Genomic DNA, 19,267 nt, shown 5'->3' on the forward strand with positions numbered 1-19,267 from the left:
TGCCCTGCGAGTGAAACACTCCTCTGATTGGCTGCTGGAGAAAGGCGCCTCTGCCTGGACCCCTCTGGCGCTACCTGCTATCCAAAGATGGAACGGTATCTTTGGAACACAGAAAGAAACCACAGGACAGCCCAGCCTGGCAGAAACCCAATTTACATAGATCAACATGGATGAGAGCAAAGTAACACTCTCATCCCCCTCTAAATTTAACATAGCACCTGTACTGAAAGTACACAGGCGCTACACTTGGATGAAGCTTCCAGGCCTTCTCTTAAGGTACCAGCCTCTTGCATGGTCCTTACCAGTATAGGTACTCCCCTGGTCTCCTTCATCAAGTGGCTTCCTCCCACAGGAAGGACAGCACAGGATCACCTCTGCGGTACGGGCCCCAGTCAGACAACTGGGCCCACCAGACGAAGCCGCAGCCCTGGGCCAACGTGGTCCCAGAGCTAGGATTCACAACACTCACCTCCAGCCAGGCAGGCCACGAGGCGCAAACGGGCCCCACACCAATGGCGTCTGTCCCTTAAGTACCCCTCCCCAGCATGCACAGCAGGGTAATCACTCCCAATAATTAATTGCTGAGGGGGACACTCGATGTACCATGACCTGACTGCTGTCACCCTTGGCCTGAGGTGGTAATAACACCCCCAGGCGATCAATGGTGGATCACTCCCAGCACAGCCATGGCTAGAACAGAGGCTAAATTGCCTGTAATCGCTCTGGTCTGAGCCAAATAACAGCTCAGACCCCCATTAAATTTGAGGCAGCGCCTGTTCATCAGGAGCAGGGCGCTACACATACATGCATGCGTATGCAAAATGTGACTTTTTTTAAGCTGGATTTTCCTCCCCTGGAGGAAAGGAAAATCATCCAGGAAGGAGAACAAAAATGTCCTAGATAGTTAAACCACCTGAAAGTTTTCTATGTCTCTTAGGAACATTAACCCTTCGTTTACACATGTGCAGTGACCTGCATATTTTTGCACTGGATAAACAATTGTTTTATACTGTATGTGCCTAATGCACACCACACCATTGGTATAGTATGTGGTGCGGTACAGTGCAGAAAAATGCAGCATATCTGGCATTGCATGCCACCACACTGCAGCACAATGCACCCGGCTGCTGTGCGCAGACATGAATTAAGTGTCTGCACTTTTGCTGTGACCATTTCTAATACCCTGTACACACGAGCGGAATTTTTGTTGGAAAAAAGTTATCCGAAGAAATTCCGCTCAAGCTTAGCTTGCATACACACGGTCACACAAAAGAACTTTCGAACTTTAGGACTGTGGTGACGTACAACACTATGACAAGGTGAGCAAAAGAAGTTCAATGCTTCCGAGCATGCGTCGAATTGTTTCCGAGCATGCATCAATACAGACGAACGGATTTTCCGATAGGAATTTTTTCCGTCTGAAAAATTGAGAACCTGCTCTCAAACTTTTGCTGGCAGGAATTCCAACAGCAAAAGTCTGATGGAGCATACACACGGTCAACATTTTTCGATGAAAAGCTCACATCAGACTTTTGCTGGCGGAAATTCCGCTCGTGTGTATGGGGCATAAGGCTTCCTGCTATCCTGTTGGAATTTTGTTTATTTTCTATTAAAAAGAATGCAACGGGAGGAGCTGAAACACACAAAGGTTTAGGAAATCCTCACTACACCTTGGATGATAGGAGTCAGGAATATTGACACTGAAATCTCACTGTCAGAGTATCCTTGAGGCCAGGAGCTGACTAAGCCCACCAGGCTCTACCTATAATTAACATATCACTTTTAAGTGGCGTATCCCTTCAAAGCGCCATAATGTTTTATTTTCTTATGCATGTAGTGCTGATGAGCTTCATGCAGCCTTTTCGAGAACTATTCAGTCATACAGATTCAATTACCAATCACTGGTTCGGTGTGTGTGTTATATATAGTAAGCAAAGGTGGTAAATACAATGAATAATAGTTTACATATCATCACTGCATTAATTGTTCACTTAAAGATTTTCCACCCCAGTTAGGACTGATCCCCATGCATGACTTTGAATATAATCTGGTTATGAGCCATTTGATATGTCAGTGCTCTGTCTGTTCTTTGCCCTTTGAATGTGTCGACTGAGCAAATATAAGGTATCTGAATGCAGAGGGACAAGTTGCATAATACAAACATTTTGTTCAGAAATCGCCATCTCCATGTAGTCCTTTCCTTTCCATTGCAATGGGTGTCTTCTAAACAAAACATTTAGGCTGTCAATGGCTTCTAATGATATGTGACTTTAACAGAGGGGACTGTCCGCTTTCTTTTCAGTATTTTGTTCTCAGGGCAGGAATTTCCTAATTTCCCTTAGCAAGCTGCAGCTTGAACTCGTGACTCTCATTGTCACATCAGCTACACAAAGAGAATAGAAAGATTTCATTAAATAAGATCACAGCATGGCTGGACAGACATACCTGATCATTCTTACATTTCTACCTGTCGTTCTCCTGGAACAGCCACAGAATGGTAAGAATATCTCTTATTTGAATGTGTTGGGAGCCTTGGGTGACACTTTAGTATCACTTATTGTATGGAAGATGGTATATATTGCCAAAAAAAAAAACTTCTGCTGGTGTATATTACCCGTAAAAGTCTTCTAATAGTTTACATTACACATAAAAATCTTCTAATGGTGTACCTTACCCATAGAAGTCTTCTAATAGTTTACATTACACATAAAAAAAAAATTAAGGTGTACCTTACCCATAAATGTCTTCTAATAGTTTACATCACACATAAAAATCTTCTGATAGTGTACCTTACCCATAGAAGTCTTCTAATAGTTTAAATCACACATAAAAATCTTCTGATGGTGTACCTTACACATAGAAGTCTTCTAATAGTTTACATTACACATAAAAGTCTTCTAATGCCGCGTACACACCATCACTTTATGTGATGAAAAAAAACGACGTTTTTAAAAACGTCACTTTAAATGACCGTGTGTGGGGGAAAACGTTGTTTTATGTCTTGTGAAAAACGACAAAATAAAATTGAAGCATGCTTTAATTTTATGTGTCGTTTTTCAAAACGTTGTTTTTTACTTCACAGAAATTGACCGTGTGTAGCAAAAAACTAAGTTTAAAAGTACGTTTTTACACCCGTGCATGACCAGAAGCTAGTTATGAAGCGAGCTTCAATGGAAAAAAGTGGTGAGTGTAAACTCGCTTTGCTAGAGCATTGTGAAAAAACGATGGTGTGTAGGCAACTTCGTCTTTGAAAATTGAAGTTTCAAAAACGTCGTTTTTTACGTCACAGAAAATGACGTTTTTTTTCATCACATAAAGTGATGGTGTGTATGCGGCATAATAGTTTACATCACACATAAAAGTCTTCTGATTGTATACATTGCCTACTAAAGAAGAAATGGTATGCATACGTTTCCACATGATTTCAATTATTTACCATGAATAAAAAAATCTGATATATATGGATATAAAACAATTGCAGCAGACATTAAGATATTTGAAAAAGGACTGGAAAGTCATTGCTACCGAATGAACCTCAGATAGGACTGCAGCCTACTGCAGAGCAGTACCAACCATTGATGAATAAATAATTGTCTGAGGGTCTGGTCACAATCCTAGAATTTTATTCTGTTACAAGAAAAAAGCAGAAAATGTAAATCAGAAGTAAAGTCATGTTATAGTACTGTTGCATATATTTAACGTTTGAATAGAGTTCTGCAATGCGTCAGAAATATATGTGTATTTTTAATTCTTGAGATAAATAGAAAAATAGAATAGCCATTCTTTAACAGATTTGGCCACGCATGTGTTATTGAAACCTATAGTTATCAATAAAATCAATATTAAACTGTAAAAATGCAAACGGTACATAGGTAAATACATACAGAGACCATACAAATATTTACATTTTGCTATGTGATATGTTGTCTGCTACTGGACAAGGCCATGTGCAATGCCTAATATGACGGTTGATAATTATTTATGACAATGAAAATCCTTCCATTCAGATTAGCTTTGTCTCAATATATTTGCTAAACTAGCTTTAGGATACTTGTGCAAGTACTAACTAAACCTAATATTAAAGTGATATTCTTGTCTATGTGTCAGTTTCAGCTGGTACCATAACCATTGCCCCAGATTTCCTGTTTCAGGGTGGTTTCTCTCTCTTGCAGCATCTGATGGAGCCATCCTTGCATGCAGAGAGTTGTGTCTCCCTACACTGTGTGCATCAAAATAAACAGATAGCCATAGGGCACTCCACTGCTTCCCCCTATTTCCCCCCCCCCCCCTGCATTTCTCCAAGCTAACAGACTGGCTAAAGACTGCCCCTTCCTGTGAAGACTGGAAGTTCAGGGAAGCATCATTGTAAACGCAGCAGCCAGCCACATTAAAAGTAAACTGCAAGTGCTGGGGTAAGAATCCTAACAAATGGTTTACTGGGGAATGTTTATTTTATTGTGCCTAATATGTTAAACTATAAAATGCTGAGTGTTTAATGGTACAGTGGAACCTCATATTGCGAGTAACGCTGTTAACAAGCTTTACACAATATGAGCACTGTCTAGCAAAATTAGCATGATTCAGGCCAAAGCGGTGGTGTGCAGTACCGCTTTTGGCCTGGGGTGGGGGGGCGCCGGAGCTGAGCAGAGCTGAACGTTGCAGATCGCAGCCGATCGGCGCCGTTCGGAAATGCGCGGAAAGGCCCAAGGACAGCACGGGTAGGAAGTCTTTCCGAGGTTTGCCAAGGTCGGCCCCCCCACCTCTGGCTGCATGCGGTATTGCATCCCATTGAAGTTAATGCGTGACGGATTATTTTAATTTCCATTGACTTCAATGGGGAAACTCGCTTTGATATGTGAGTACTTTGGATTACAAGCATACTCCTGGAACAGATTATGCACGTAATTCAAGGTTCCACTGTACTTGTATTTATTACTCCACTTAAGTGTATGTTTTATAAATGTACATAAATAGATTTTCACATAGAACCTTTCCCAGCCTCTCAGAAGGCAAAAATGTATTGGGTAGTAAAAAAATATCATCTCCACGTCTATAGAATATTTGCTTTTATCACTGATCCATGAACTCCTCCTACTTTTAAGAAATTAGGTAGGTTGGAGTTTTGGACCAATGTAAATGGAAAAGTATGTTATCACTGGCATGATTTAAGATGTCATTTCATGCATGTCAGTTAATATTAGCCTATGGGGATTGAATTATGGGATGTGCCATTTTAAATGGTCAGGCTCCAGAGATGTTGTCCTGATTCTGGCTTCACTAACCCAGTGGGCCTGGAACAAGAATAAACACAGCAAAATCTGAAAAACCTAAACTCCAGTCCTGCGTGCTTGTTCCGGGTCAGTGACTCATTACATACTGAAGCTATTTCCCACAGTTTGCCTTGTAGTCTTTAAGGAAAGCTGTACTAAGAGAAATGCAGAGTACTGTATGTCTCTTGGTCTTTTTCTGGAAATGCTACTTTCTGAGTGTTAAGACCTGCAGTGGTTATGGTACTGCGGCCTTCTTTCCGTCCCTTAATCGCTGAGCATAAGTGATTATTGCCAGAGCTTTTTTTCTCAGAAAATAGGTGCAGGAACTCAACCACGACCCGTTCAGATTTCACAAACAGTAGGGGGGTCTTAAAGGGGCATTAAATACCAGAATTGCATTACATACAGAGTGCAGAGTTCAGGGGGGTTACATAGCTGTCACTTGTAAACACAGAAACCAGACTTCTGTGTTTTCAAGTGATTGTGGTGAGCAGGCACCAAAGGGTCTGAGCCAGAGGTGGTGGAACGGAGTTCCCCCAAGTTCCCCCTGAAAAAAAAAAGCCCTGATTATCGCTACCATAGGAGGTAGAGAGATAGTGGAGATGAATGCAGTTTCCAGGATGATTCTTCCCAATGGTTAGAATATTCCCCTAAACATGAGCCAAGACTTAATGAAGGGTGTACCAGGCAAGGAGCATCTTTATTGAGAAGGCAGGCTCTTATATACACCAAAAAAAATCAGATGGACAATGACACACTCCACCCACAACAGCATACAATGGGTACTAACGAGCCTCCAATACATATTTATCATCAATAGAAATTAAACAATACAGTGTCTTGAGAGCCAGACTACGGTTCATTTAAATGACAGTAGCAGACGACATTACCACAGCAAGCTTTTATAGTACACCCGCCCTCTCTCTGCCTGGGAGATATTGAGATCAGTTAAGGAATAAACCAATTATCTCGAGGCAGAGAGCACACAATTTTCCCAAACGTTTGAACACCCCTTTCCACACAAGGTATCCCTACAATTACATATCCCCTGATAGCCCCGATCTGGGGGACCAACATATCCAAATTTCACCCAGATCGGTCAAGGGGTTCTTAAAAGAAAACCGAACCTATGAGAAAATACTGAATAAAGTCTATTTTCTTCACACTGAGCCTCTGACCTGGAACAACCATACCAATTAAGCCTTATGTTGCTGGGCTTTTCCATAGGAATGTAAAACCCACCAAGTCATCTGAAGGTCAAGTGCACCTGTCAATGAATTCTGAAAGATCTCAGAAACATCTCAAATTGACGTCAAATTGATGCCATTGACACAAGCCCAAAAATAACAATGGCCCTTAGAAAATAAGAGTGAAGTTACAGTCTGCTGTGCAGATCTTAGTGTGAACCCATGAGAGTTTGCCTGTTAGGAAGCTGTCACCTCTACTGTGCCAGTTGTAAGTGGCTGAGGTAATGCCCACCCTGCAGCTGTATGTATACATGCCTCTTGCATCCATGTGGCTCTGGGGGGGGACTTCCTTGGTTGCTTACGATTGGCACAGTATCCTGGCGGGTTTGTTTACGTGGGTTTGGACTAGGATCTCAACACGCCTAAGCTCATCCCTATTAGGAAGTATTGAAACCCCTGGATCAGTATGACAGCCAAGTAATAAGTATATTCAGAAGCAGAATTTTAAGAATTTTAGTCTGCATATTTCTTTAGTAGTGGATGTTCTATTAAGATGACGACTTGTCTATTGGCACCACCTTACTTTAACTCTAGGACAGTCAGTATGCAGTTTTTGTATACACTTCTTTCCACAGAATTTACAGGAAAGTTCAATGTCTGACAAGTATGCTTGAATTTGTTGGAGTAAACCTCTATTAATGTACATGACTCTCGTAGTAACAGACATTCTTGACTTGCAGTTTTTGTGAATCATGACACGGCACACAGCATTTTGGGGAGGTTCAAGCGAGCAAATTCATTTTTTGAAGAAGTTAAACCGGGAAATCTGGAAAGAGAGTGTCGTGAGGAAACCTGCAACTACGAGGAAGCTCGGGAGATTTTTGAGAATAATGAGAAAACGGTAATGATTTCTTTCGCTTGCATGTCTGCTATTTTGTTAAAGCCCTTCTTCAAAGACTCTAGGGAAAGATAAATCATTTCACATTTTTGCAGAGAATTTTAAAATACTGATATTGCATTTTCAGAAAATCCAGTGAACATTTTTTGCCTGAAGAATCCCATTACACTTTGTTAATAGCTTGTCCTTCATGTACAGAACAGTTACTTTTCATGGATAAAATAATCTTCTTATAGTTTGATAATTTCTAATTTCCAGTTCCCTAAAAATGTTATGCAGAGAAGCAGAACCTGATAATCCACAGGGCAACCTAGGCAGAAGCCCATGGCATGGTGGATGTCCAGGGTGTCCAGCTACAACCTTCATGGTCCTTCATGGTCATTGATCAGCATGTACATGCTCATTAATGCGCGGAACTAGGCACAGTCGTGGTCATGTGAAAGGCAACATTAAAGCAGACCCCAGGGATTAGCCGTACACAGTGTGCCGAAGTGTGACGCACAAAGTTCCTCTGTAAGACCTCATGTATCCAGTAATGGGGTCTGTCCCCTGTTCTGCACACCTTTGCTCGATTAATGTTGCATTTAGGAGGGACACCACTGAGCCTTTGCCCTCTCCACTAGTCCAGCATATCTCTGCCACCTCACTCCCAGTAACAGAATGGGGTCCCTCCGTGCACTAGCATGGATCTTATGCATGCACTTAACTCCTCACTCTCCCTTACCCTGTTGTTGGATATATGGGGTCTCCATACAGCGGGTCCGGTCCCAGTTATCTTTGGGGGAACCAACCTCTAGGCAGGGAGGTAGAATACCGACCCCTCGCTACCGGAGGCCTGAGCCTGGTACTGCTTCTTGCTGCTATTCACTTCCCACCAGTTCATGATTACCCGTGGCAACTACTCTCCTGATCTAACCCTTGTAGTAGCCTTTCCCCTGTACTCTATGTGTGCTTTACAGGCCTGTTCTAGATATGCCATTTCCCACCAATAACTTCAGATATGAAACAGTTAATGAAACTTTACTGATCATTCAGCAGCCCAGTTCAGCAGTACATCATGAAACAGAGTTCAGCCCTAACTTACTAATGCCGGCTGCCCAGGTTCATACCCTCTCCAAAAAAAGTCAATTTAGTTAAAGTTCATAGTTGGTAGAGTCCTGGCTCCAGGAAGAAACACAGGGTGACCCAGGAGGAGGTTACATGCTCCAGTGGGACTACATAATGTAGAAGTCCTTACTCTGGAATCCCATGTGAAAGAGAGCTCTCCCCTTGTATTTATGTGGCTTACAACAAGGGGCAGGACCCAGAAAGCTTGGCAAAGTGTCTAGACACATTTAACCCCTACCCATCCATAGCAGCTTGTAACTCACTACCAAAGCTACACAGTGCAATTAACACAGCAGCGGAAATACTTGCAATAATACCCCACAAGCACCTGCTTACATGCTACTACAGTGATCTCAACTAGTGTATTGCAATCTGGAAGACCCCTTTGACCCCAGATCCCGCCCCCCCTACCCCCATGTGAATGGGTATCGGGTACATTTTACTCCTACTCATTCACCAAAAAAAGTGTAAAAAAAAGTAAAACGGACAGTAAACTGTTTTTGACAATTCCTTTATTAAAAAAAAAAAATGTCCAGCGATGTCCATCCATCTTAAATCACGGCGCCCAGACCCGAAATATAGAAAAGAAAAGAAAGTCACATGACATCAGAAGGGTGCAGGTCACCCGGTTACTTCACCGGGTGGCCTGCCCTTGCCTATATAACAGCTGTCAGAACCAGAAGACAGCAGTCGGCAGGACGCCTCCCATCGCCTCCCATTTTATTTTTTTATATATTTTTTGGGTCCAGGGGCCGTGATTGAAGATGGATGGACATCGTAGGACACTTCTTTTTTTTTTTTAATAAAGAAATTGTCCTGTTGTGTTTACTTTTTTGACACTTTTTTTGGTGAATGGGTAGCTAACATTTAAGATGTTTTTCTCCCTATTATCTACTGATCATTTGGACATCTGTTTTTCACAGAAGGTAAAATGGCTGATAATGCATTTTTACTCTCAATTTGAATTGTCAAGGTTTTCTTTCTTTTTACTTATTTTCTTGTTTTGTCTTTGTAAATTTAAATTGATATCATGATTTCCTTTTTTTGCTTTCTTTGAAATCATTGCTTCAGTTTTCAATAATGAACCCATGAATTCTATTTTTATTTAATTGGCCTGACTAAAATTAATTTGATTTGTTTTATTAACAGTACATGTGTTTAATTTTTCCTTAACAGCAAGAATTCTGGAACATATATCACGGTAAGACCATTACTAGTGAAATAACTTGAAAAAAAATCATCCTAAGAGGATGGTCACTGGGACAGTGTCTCTAGGTTTGCATTCAGTGCTGGCTAGTTATTATATCTACTGGAGGTACCTAGAGAATCAGATCACCAGTACTGGACTGGGACACAGTATAGGGACACAGAATAGGGGAAATGTGTACCTCAGTGTACATTATGAGGTGGTTTGGAATAGGAGAATGTACAGAGCAGTGTACAGAATGAGGCATTGCGCTGTAAGTTTAACATGTTTTCAAGTAGTAGGAGCTTATTTACAGCATAAACAGCAAAGCTGTAATTCTTAACCTATAGTATTCCTTATCTATAGTAAAGAAAAGTAAGGTCACTTTACTGGATATACAGTGGGTTACAGTTATGCAAATTACAAAAGTGATTGAACCCATTTTGTCAGTTATGGAGTTCCAATTTATGGAGTTCAACTGTTTATTCATCTGTCTGGCTAAATTTCAGAAGTAATTTATATATTTATATACTCTAGATGGAGACCAGTGTGATCCTAATCCTTGTTTTTATGGTGGGTCTTGTAAAGATGGAATTGGTGGATTCACATGTCTCTGTAATGCCGGCTTTGAGGGCAAGAAATGTGAAACTGGTAAGTCTTTATTAAGAAAGCAACAGGTATCTACAAGTGAAGCAGAACGAAATGTCTATGGCCACTGTGTGAAGAGACCCTTGTCAGTTAAAACAGTCCAACACAGGGCCGTTTGAAGGAATTTGGGGGCCCCAAGCAAAATGGACATGGAGGCCCCCCAACCCCCCTCCCCCACAAGATCTTTTTACTCCCTTTGGCTCCCTCCTCCCTCCCTATGTTCTTTTTATGCCCCCCCCAAGGCCCCCTCCCCGTCCCCTCCCTCTCCCTACTGGGTCCGTACCGCGCGGCAGGAGATTCAGTTTCCTGTTCCCAATCAGCAGTTACACAAAACTGCTGACTTTGAATAAACAGACATTCACCTGTCCCACAGTCCAGCCATGCGGCCACCCGAACCCTTGCTCCCCTCCCCAACCTCTCTGTGGCACCAGCATTGCAAGTGTAGGCACTCGGCTGTGACAGCTTTCAGGTTCACAGCTGGGTGCGAACTGCAATTGCACAAGTCGCCCTGCACTCTCTTAGTGGCCAGGCAATCTTCTGGGACCAGTGTTGTGTCTCAGAAGATTGCAGAGAGGGAGGGGGCGAGGAGGAGTCCCCTAGGTGGTGGGACAACAAGACCAGGAAGTGGGAGCTGGGTACCAGTCAAAATTACGTGCTCGCTCCTTCCCCCCAAAAAAATTACATGCCAGATTTGGCATGTAAGGGGGTGAGGAGTGCTTAAAGCAGAAGTACCACTTTTGGGTGGAACTCCGCTTGAAATACTCCCATTTCTTATCTACAGTAATATCATGCTTAAAGACCATGTAGTGGGCACTACTGAGTGGGCAGACCATAGCCAAAGTGTTTTGTTGAGTTTCTCCTCCGACCTGACCTGTATTTGTATTCTACTTCCAAACAGTTTGGCAGATTTTACCAAAGTCCACACTAAAATTGTGTATGATGCTTTATTTTTCAGTTATCCTAAAAATGTGCAGCCTAAGCAATGGTGGCTGTGAACAGTATTGCAAAGTGGAGAACAGAGAGGTAATCTGTTCTTGTACCACTGGCTATACCCTTGCAGATGATGGCAAATCCTGCATTTCAAGTGGTAAGAAAGCTACATTACAATTTTTTTTAAATGATGAGTTACAACATGGCAGCTTATATACAGTACTTGTGTGCTCTGTTTGTAGCCAGAACCTTTCCAACACAGCCAGTTTCGAGTATTCTATAGCTCCAGCACAAAAATCAGACAACTCCAGTGGTAGAGAGCCCCTTAGGGTAACACTCAGGCCCCGTACACACGACAGAGTTTCTCGGCAGAATTCAGCCAGAAACTCGATCGGAGCTGGATTCTGCCGAGAAACTCGGTCGTGTGTACACTTTTCAGCGAGGAACTCGTCGGGCCAAATAGAGAACATGTTCTCTATTTCCTCGTTGTTCAATGAGGAAAGTTGGCCCGCCGAGATCCTCAGCGGCTTCAACACTGAACTCGACGAGGAACTCGATGTGTTTGGCACGTCGAGTTCCTCGGACGTGTGTACGGGGCCTCACAGTTCAGTTCTATGCAGAGAGGCAGCAGGGTAAAGATATACCAACAGCATCTGTTTTCAGAAGGCAAAATGTGGCTTGGCCAGTCTGGTCCTAAATGTGAGGCTTCTGGGGTGGACTGCAAGCCCCGAGCCTGTCCCTGTTCATCTGGAACCCTTCCCTGCTGCTATCACTTTCCCTGACAGATGGGTGCGCCTTCCCTACGGTAGCCAATTGACAAAATGCATGCAGGGACTTATAAAGACTTTGCTGACCCAAGATGGCCACCAGAGGTTGCCTGAATGCAGCGTAGTCAACCTGAAATGCTGCAACCAGAACGCTGCCCCTAAGTGACAAGGAAACCATAGAGAATCTTAGGGCCAGATTCTCGTCCAGCGGCGTATCTTTGCGGCGGCGTAACGTATCCAATTTATGTTACGCCTCCGCAACTTAGACGGGCAAGTGCTGTATTCTCAAAGCACTTGCTCCGTAAGTTGCGGCGGCGTAGCGTAAATTGGCCGGCGTAAGCCCGCCTAATTCAAATTTGGAACAGGGGGGCATGTTTTATGTAAATGTTCTGTGACCCGACGTGATTGACGTTTTTCACAAACGACGCATGCGCCGTCCGTGGAAATCTCCCAGTGTGCATTGCTCCTAATACGCCTCAAGGATGTATTGGTTTTGACGTGAACGTAAATTACGTCCAGCCCCATTCACGGACGAGTTACGCAAACAACGTAACATTTTAAAATGTTGTCGCGGGAACGACGGCCATACTTAACATTGGTACGCCGCACTTACGCCACCATATAGCAGGGGTAACTATACGCCGGGAAAAGCCTAACGTAAACGGCGTAACTTTACTGCGTCAGGCGGGCGTACGTTCGTAAATTCGTGTATCTAGCTGATTTACATATTTTGACGCGTAAATCAGCGTACACGCCCCTAGCGGCCAGCGTAAATATGCAGTTACGATCCGACGGCGTAAGAGACTTACGCCTGTTGGATCTAATAGATATCTATGCGTAACTGATTCTAAGAATCAGGCGCATAGATACGACGGCACAACGCAGAGATACGACGGTGTATCTGGAGATACGCCGTCGTATCTCCACTGAGAATCTGGCCATTAGTTTCTTACTTCCTCTCCAAGTTGTGGTGCTGCTAGAAAACAGACTGCACCTGCCAAAAGTTAGCTATGGCTCACCTGACTCCACTGCTTGATATTTACCGACATTGCACTAGTTATATGCTTAAAAGTGAGAAGTCAATGTATGTATTGTGGCTTTTAAAAATAAGATTTAAGCGCTGACAAAAAATAAATAAAAAATAAGGACGACAATGAACAGGTTTTTATTATGGTTAGTTTCCATTTTGGATGGATATTTCCTCTATTCTTAATTTGCATTTCATAGCTATTATAAACTTTGTTTGTGTGGCTTAGAGAGCTATCCCTGTGGAAAAAGAGCAGCAATGCCAAGATCCAAGAGGTCAGTCACTGAGGAAGTGGAAAAGGATGCCTCTCATAAGGCAAACAATAGCATGAGTCCTGCCGACTCTATAACACCTAACAGCAGCAACCAAAAAGAAGTTGTATCAACTGCCTTTCCAGATTATGATCTGGACTTTGATAAGTCGGGAAGAATTGTGGGTGGAAGAGATTGTAAACTTGGTGAATGTCCATGGCAGGTAAAACTTTCAGCATATTAAATCTTTAAGTAAATCGTTAGAATACTGTATACGCAAAACAAATCATTTATCAATATAATTGTATCTATTATTTTTTTATTTTTACCATCATTTCAAAGATTTCTACACTTTACCATCTCTTGTCTCTGTAGAATGCAGGTGTCAAAAACTTGTCTAAAACTCCAATTACGTCACTTCCGGTTTATCTCCAGCAGCAGTAATTGCAGATTTTGATGACTTGGCTGTTTTCACAAAACACTGGCAGTGTATACACCAGTTGGCTGTTTTGATAGAACAATGTCTAAGCAGCAAAAAAGTTGTCGCCACCTAGGAGGCTGCCATTTTGTTGGTTAGTTGCGGGTGGACTAACAATGCCCACTCATTATATTGTCTATTGTCGCGTATAGGCTGCCAGTGTTCAGTAAAAAAGACAAGCAAGTTGTCGAAATTTGCAATTACTGCTGCTGGAGAGAAACCGGAAGTGGCTTAATTGGAGATCTTGACGAGATGGCACTTATAATTGATCATCAAGAAATATGATGTTACAATGTATTGTTACATTGTATTTATTCAGTTTTAGTCATATTAAGGCCTCATGCGCACTGGATGTTTTGTTGTCTCTCCTAGATGTCTTTCCTCCTGGAATCCGTGTTTTGGCCCAAAAAAAAATGCTTGATGCTTGTAAACATGTGTAACAGTTTTAGGTGCATTTTACGCACATTTAGACGTGTCAAATGCTTGGGCGTTAATTATATTGGCCAGAATAATAGATTATTCTGCCCATTAAAATGAATTAATGCTCAGGTGCTAAACACGCCTAGTATTAATGCACATTTAGACTTGTTTGCATGCATTTACAGGCATTTGGCATTTTTTCTGCCACAATGCCTAAACTCCTGGATTCACTGGCAGTAGGGTATTTTCTGCCTCTAAATGCATGTGTGTGCATAGACACATAGGATAACATGCAGGGGCATTAAAATGTAAAAAAAAAAAAAAAAAAGCATTCACCCCTAGGAGCAGTGTTAAAAACTTCCAGTGTGCATGAGGCCTTATGCCGCGTACACACGACCGGTTTTCCCGTCGTGAAAAAAAACTGATGGTTTTTCCAACGGAATTACGCTCAAGCCTGCCTTGCATACACACGGGCACACAAAAGTTCGGTGAACTTTTGACTGCCAAAAACGCGGTGATGTAAAAGACTACAACGAGCTGAGAAAATGAAGTTCTACGCTTCTGAGCATGTGTTGATTTGTTTCCGAGCATGCGTCGGAATTTTGCACGTCGGAATTTGTACACAAGATAGGAAATTCCGATCAAATTTTTTCCTGATGGGAAAAAAGAGAACCTGCTCTCTATCGTTTTTCAGTTGGAAAAAGTCTGATGGCGCATACACACGGTCAGGATTCCCGACCAAAAGCTCTCATCTGACTTTTTCCAACGGGAAAACCGATCATTTGTACGGGGCATAAGAACAGTAGTTTGGTTTTTAATCTTCATATGCCATCAGTTAATTCAACCTTACAAGTAAAAAAAAAAAAATTAACAAAATGTATTCCTTCCTACCTAACTGCTTTTGAACCCTCTGTTAATCCTGATCAGCCATGATTATTTCTTCCTTCACTACTCCTCTTAGTTAATGCTTTTCTGATTTTTGTGATAGTTTAATAGTTTTTATATTTTTTAATAACTTTAGTTATTAAAAAAAAAAAAGTTAAAAAGTTAAAAAAAATCACCTTTTATTTAAAATTACTAGCTCTGCAAATTTAACTTAGAACCTAAGGTTGGGCTCCTAGAGAGCCCCATTTAAGTGGTTTATAGATCTGGATGGAGTTTTCCTCTATAGTTTTTTCATGCCAATGTTAAAGGTATTAGTCTGTGCCAATGAAAGTTAAAATAAAGTATAAAAAAAGCAAAATAATCTTGGTAAAGTTGCCTCTATACATCTCCATAGGCTCTCTTGATAAGTGAAGAAAATGAGCCCTTTTGTGGTGGAACAATCCTGTCCAGACAGTTTATCCTTACTGCAGCTCACTGCATGAATCAGACCAAATACTTCAAAGTTGTTGTTGGTAAGTTTTAAAGGAGACCATATTGAACCCTGAAATGTGAATAGGAAACACTCTACTGATACGCCGTCGTATCCCTGTTTCTATCTATGCAACTGATCCACAGAATCAGTTTCTCATAGATAGGCAGAAGATCCGACATGTGTAAGGGACTTACAATGTCGGATCTTAGGATGCAGTACCGCAGCCGCCGCTGGGGGCATTTCTTGTCGAAATGCGCTTCGGGTATGCAAATTAGCACTTACGGAGATCCACGAAGCTTTTACGCTTCGTTTTTTCTCCGTAAGTATTAGTTTGCCGTCGCAATATTAGGGCTGCTTTTACAAGGCCTAAACTGTTTAGACCTTGTAAAAGTAGACCCTTCTATCCCGCGTCGCTGTCTTTTTTTTTTTTTTTTTTCGCCGCAACTCGTATTTTTTTTTTACGCCCATCGCGATTCTCAAAAACTGGCGCAACGTAAAACCGCGCAAAGCACGTCAGGAAAATTACGTCGGGAGCATGCGCAGTAAGTCCGGCGTGGGAGCGCGCCTAATTTAAATGGGACTCGCCCCATTAAATTAGGAACGCCTTGCGCCGGCCGGATTTAAGTTACACCGCAAAAAATTTCTAGGTAGGTGCTTTGTGGATCGGGCACTTAGGTAGAAATTTTCCGGCGGTGTAACTTAAATCCGAATATTTAAGTTACACCCACTGGCTGTGGATCAGGCCCCAAGTATCATAGTATATAGTGCACCGGGCCACTTTCAACAGTCTGTAATCTAGTCTTGCCATTACACGTCTTATTGTTTGCTGGAAAACCCTTCTCACTAAACATGACCTACACAAAGCTTACTGGGACTTGCTATGTTCCTCAAAGATAAATTCCAGGTATGGTATATTTTTACATTGGTCTAGCTTTGACAAATGTAACTACCAGTACTATGTATATGCCATAATTGGCCAATACTCCTGGAAGCTGGAAGTAGACACCACTACTGCAGTGATCTGTACTGGCTTCCAGGTCCTGTTCTGAGCAGCTGGTCTGATGCATTGTGCACACAAAAGTTTGGCTGCTCAGCACAGATACCATTCAGAGAAGGCTTTGCATTTTCAGAATGAATGCAAGGTTGGACAAGGTGGGGAGGCGGGGCAGTGACGTCACACTCCCCACCTCATCCAATCAAATTACGCTTTGCATCAGGGCTGGACTGGGACACAAATTTGGCCCTGGACTTCATCCAGACTGGCCCACTTTGACAGGTCTCTACCATGGCAGCCGGGCAACTCCCGCGACACCCCCCCCCCTAGCCACACAAGCCCCCTCTCCCCCTTCACTAGCCACTAGCCGTTCTACTTTTATTAGAGTAGAACGGCTGGTACTGGTCCTCTTATAGGCAGTACCAGTGGGGAAGCTAGACATTATTTAACCCGGGGGCAAAGAATCAGTTCTGTGCCCCCCTTATGGGACAAGATTAGGCAGAAGTGAGAAACTCCCAGGCCATAGCTGTTGAGTCAGCTGTGTGTCCCCTCCTCCATGCACCACTGTCATCCCCCCTGCTCCTCTGGTCCTCCCCCTGCTCCTCTGGTCTTCCCCCTGTTTCTCTGTTCCCCCCAGGTGAATGCTGCAGAGAGGGAGAGGAGGTGAGAACTGTGGGAAGGGAGAGACAGAGGAGCAGAGGGGGGTGGCAGTCCGCTGTCACTGAAGCCGGCCCACTGAGCCATCGGCCCACCGGGAAACTCCCTGTAGTCCCAATGGCCAGTCCATCCCTGCTTTGCATTCATTAATAAAATGCAAATGCAGAGAGATGCAATAGTAGAGAGAAGACCTCAACAGTGAACTGATGCTCCTTTCCTGTTCAACCAGCAAGCTGGTAATGAAGGAGATGACACCCCTGAATTTTTTTACTGTAACAGATAGAGTGGGGGTCAGTCTCCTGGTCATGCTGTCTGATGGGGTTGTATCATTTACAGGAACAAATAGACAGAAATTGTTTGGCAGCTGTCTTGTATGTTTTTCATATGTGTATTTATATTTCTGCCTGGAGTTCCACTTTATTGGGTAAACCCATAAGTGCCAACGCAGTTATATACAAGAATTGGGTGGTAGTATATATAAAGAGTGTATTTAATATTAAGTGTCATTCCATAATTGCATTAGATTAACAAACTGCATGTTCCCCTTTTTTAGAGGTTAAAAATTCTACTTTGTGTATTTTTACAGGAGAGGTTAACACACTAAAGAATGATGGCACTGAATCTACACACAAGGTTGAGAAGATAATTGTTCATCCAAAGTTTGTTAGGGCCACTTATGATTTTGATATTGCTGTAGTGAAGCTAAAAGAGGCCATTAACTACACCGATAATATCATTCCGGCTTGCCTTCCTGATCCTGACTTTGCAGATGAAGTATTGATGACCGAGAGGCAGGCCATGGTGAGCGGATTTGGACGTCTTTTTGAGCGAGGGGTTCAGGCTACAAAGCTCCAGATGCTTAATGTTCCCTATGTGGACAGGCAGACTTGTAAAGAGTCTAGTAAGTTTAAAATCACAGATAACATGTTCTGTGCTGGTTACGACAAGGAGGTGAAAGATGCTTGTCAGGGAGACAGTGGTGGCCCACACGTCACCCCATACAAAGACACGTACTTTGTGACTGGTATCGTTAGCTGGGGGGAGGGCTGTGCACAGCAAGGCAAGTATGGTGTTTACACCAAAGTATCAAAATTAAATAAATGGCTTAAAGGGGTGTTCAAAAGACATCAGTAATTTAATTTAATGTCTACTGCTCCATCAAAAGGTCATTAAAACAAAATCTGATTTATATAAAAAGCTATTCATTAACATACACCTAAATACACATACAGGTTCTCAAACTTTGATACAACTGCACATAATCCAAGTTGATTTGACATTTGCTGTTTTGATAGCTTATTCCAGCATACTGTCTTATGTTATCAGCATGGGCTTAATTAAATTCCTCTTGGCTTTGGTGCCAAGTCTGTGCCTCTCTCATCTTGTACAAACCACTGTGTAGACCTTTGGTTAATAGTTGTACAAAACTGCATAGGCATAAAGAGTTCTCATTCTTAAGAGTACTAACCCATAGCAACCAATCAGAATCTATCCTGCCATGGCATGACTTCCTAGAGTGCATTCTGATTGGTTATTGTAATAGTTAAAAAACGAAAACCTAAAATAAGGTTGATTGTTTTTTCTTGTTCAAGTAAGGCAAATAGTTTTTTTACAGGTTCAACAGCAGATAAAAGAATGGGTATGGGATATGAAGGAAAAATAAATGTGGCTTTATTCTGAACTGAATGTAATGCGATAACATGATTTATAAATAAGGTAGGGGTTAAGGTTATGTATTGCCTCATGGCCCCTAGTGCACCCCTGGAACAGCAAATATTTCGGTGAAGAGAAGTTGACTTTCATGTCCTTCAGTGGAGTTATACATTTTTAGAACCTCCTGCACGATTAAGATGAATTTCTGAAATTGCTGGCAATAGATCGATTATATATATATATATATATATATATATATATATATATATATATATATATATATATATATATAAAATGTGTTCCAGCTTAATGACCTTCTAATCTCCAACTATTTTACATATATCATCATTAAATACCAATACTAAACAAAACAGAGAAGTAGCAATGAACTAGAGTATATTAACCACTTAGAGGCTTCATTCCTATACACATTGATT

The 19,267-nt window shown here is 42.1% G+C and overlaps 1 protein-coding gene across 1 annotated transcript; it reads left to right on the forward strand.

The window, feature by feature from the left end:
* The first annotated feature begins 2,165 nt into the window (after positions 1-2,165).
* On the forward strand, positions 2,166-18,650 carry F10 (coagulation factor X). Its single transcript, XM_040336243.1, has 8 exons — positions 2,166-2,497; positions 7,198-7,358; positions 9,639-9,663; positions 10,186-10,299; positions 11,252-11,383; positions 13,250-13,494; positions 15,449-15,566; positions 17,764-18,650. Exons 1-8 carry the CDS (start codon positions 2,428-2,430, stop codon positions 18,309-18,311), a joined length of 1,413 nt encoding a protein of 470 aa, XP_040192177.1. The 5' UTR covers positions 2,166-2,427; the 3' UTR covers positions 18,312-18,650.
* Positions 18,651-19,267: the final 617 nt, after the last annotated feature.

The sequence above is a fragment of the Rana temporaria genome, chromosome 2, assembly GCF_905171775.1.
Source record: "Rana temporaria chromosome 2, aRanTem1.1, whole genome shotgun sequence".
NCBI lineage: Eukaryota > Metazoa > Chordata > Amphibia > Anura > Ranidae > Rana > Rana temporaria.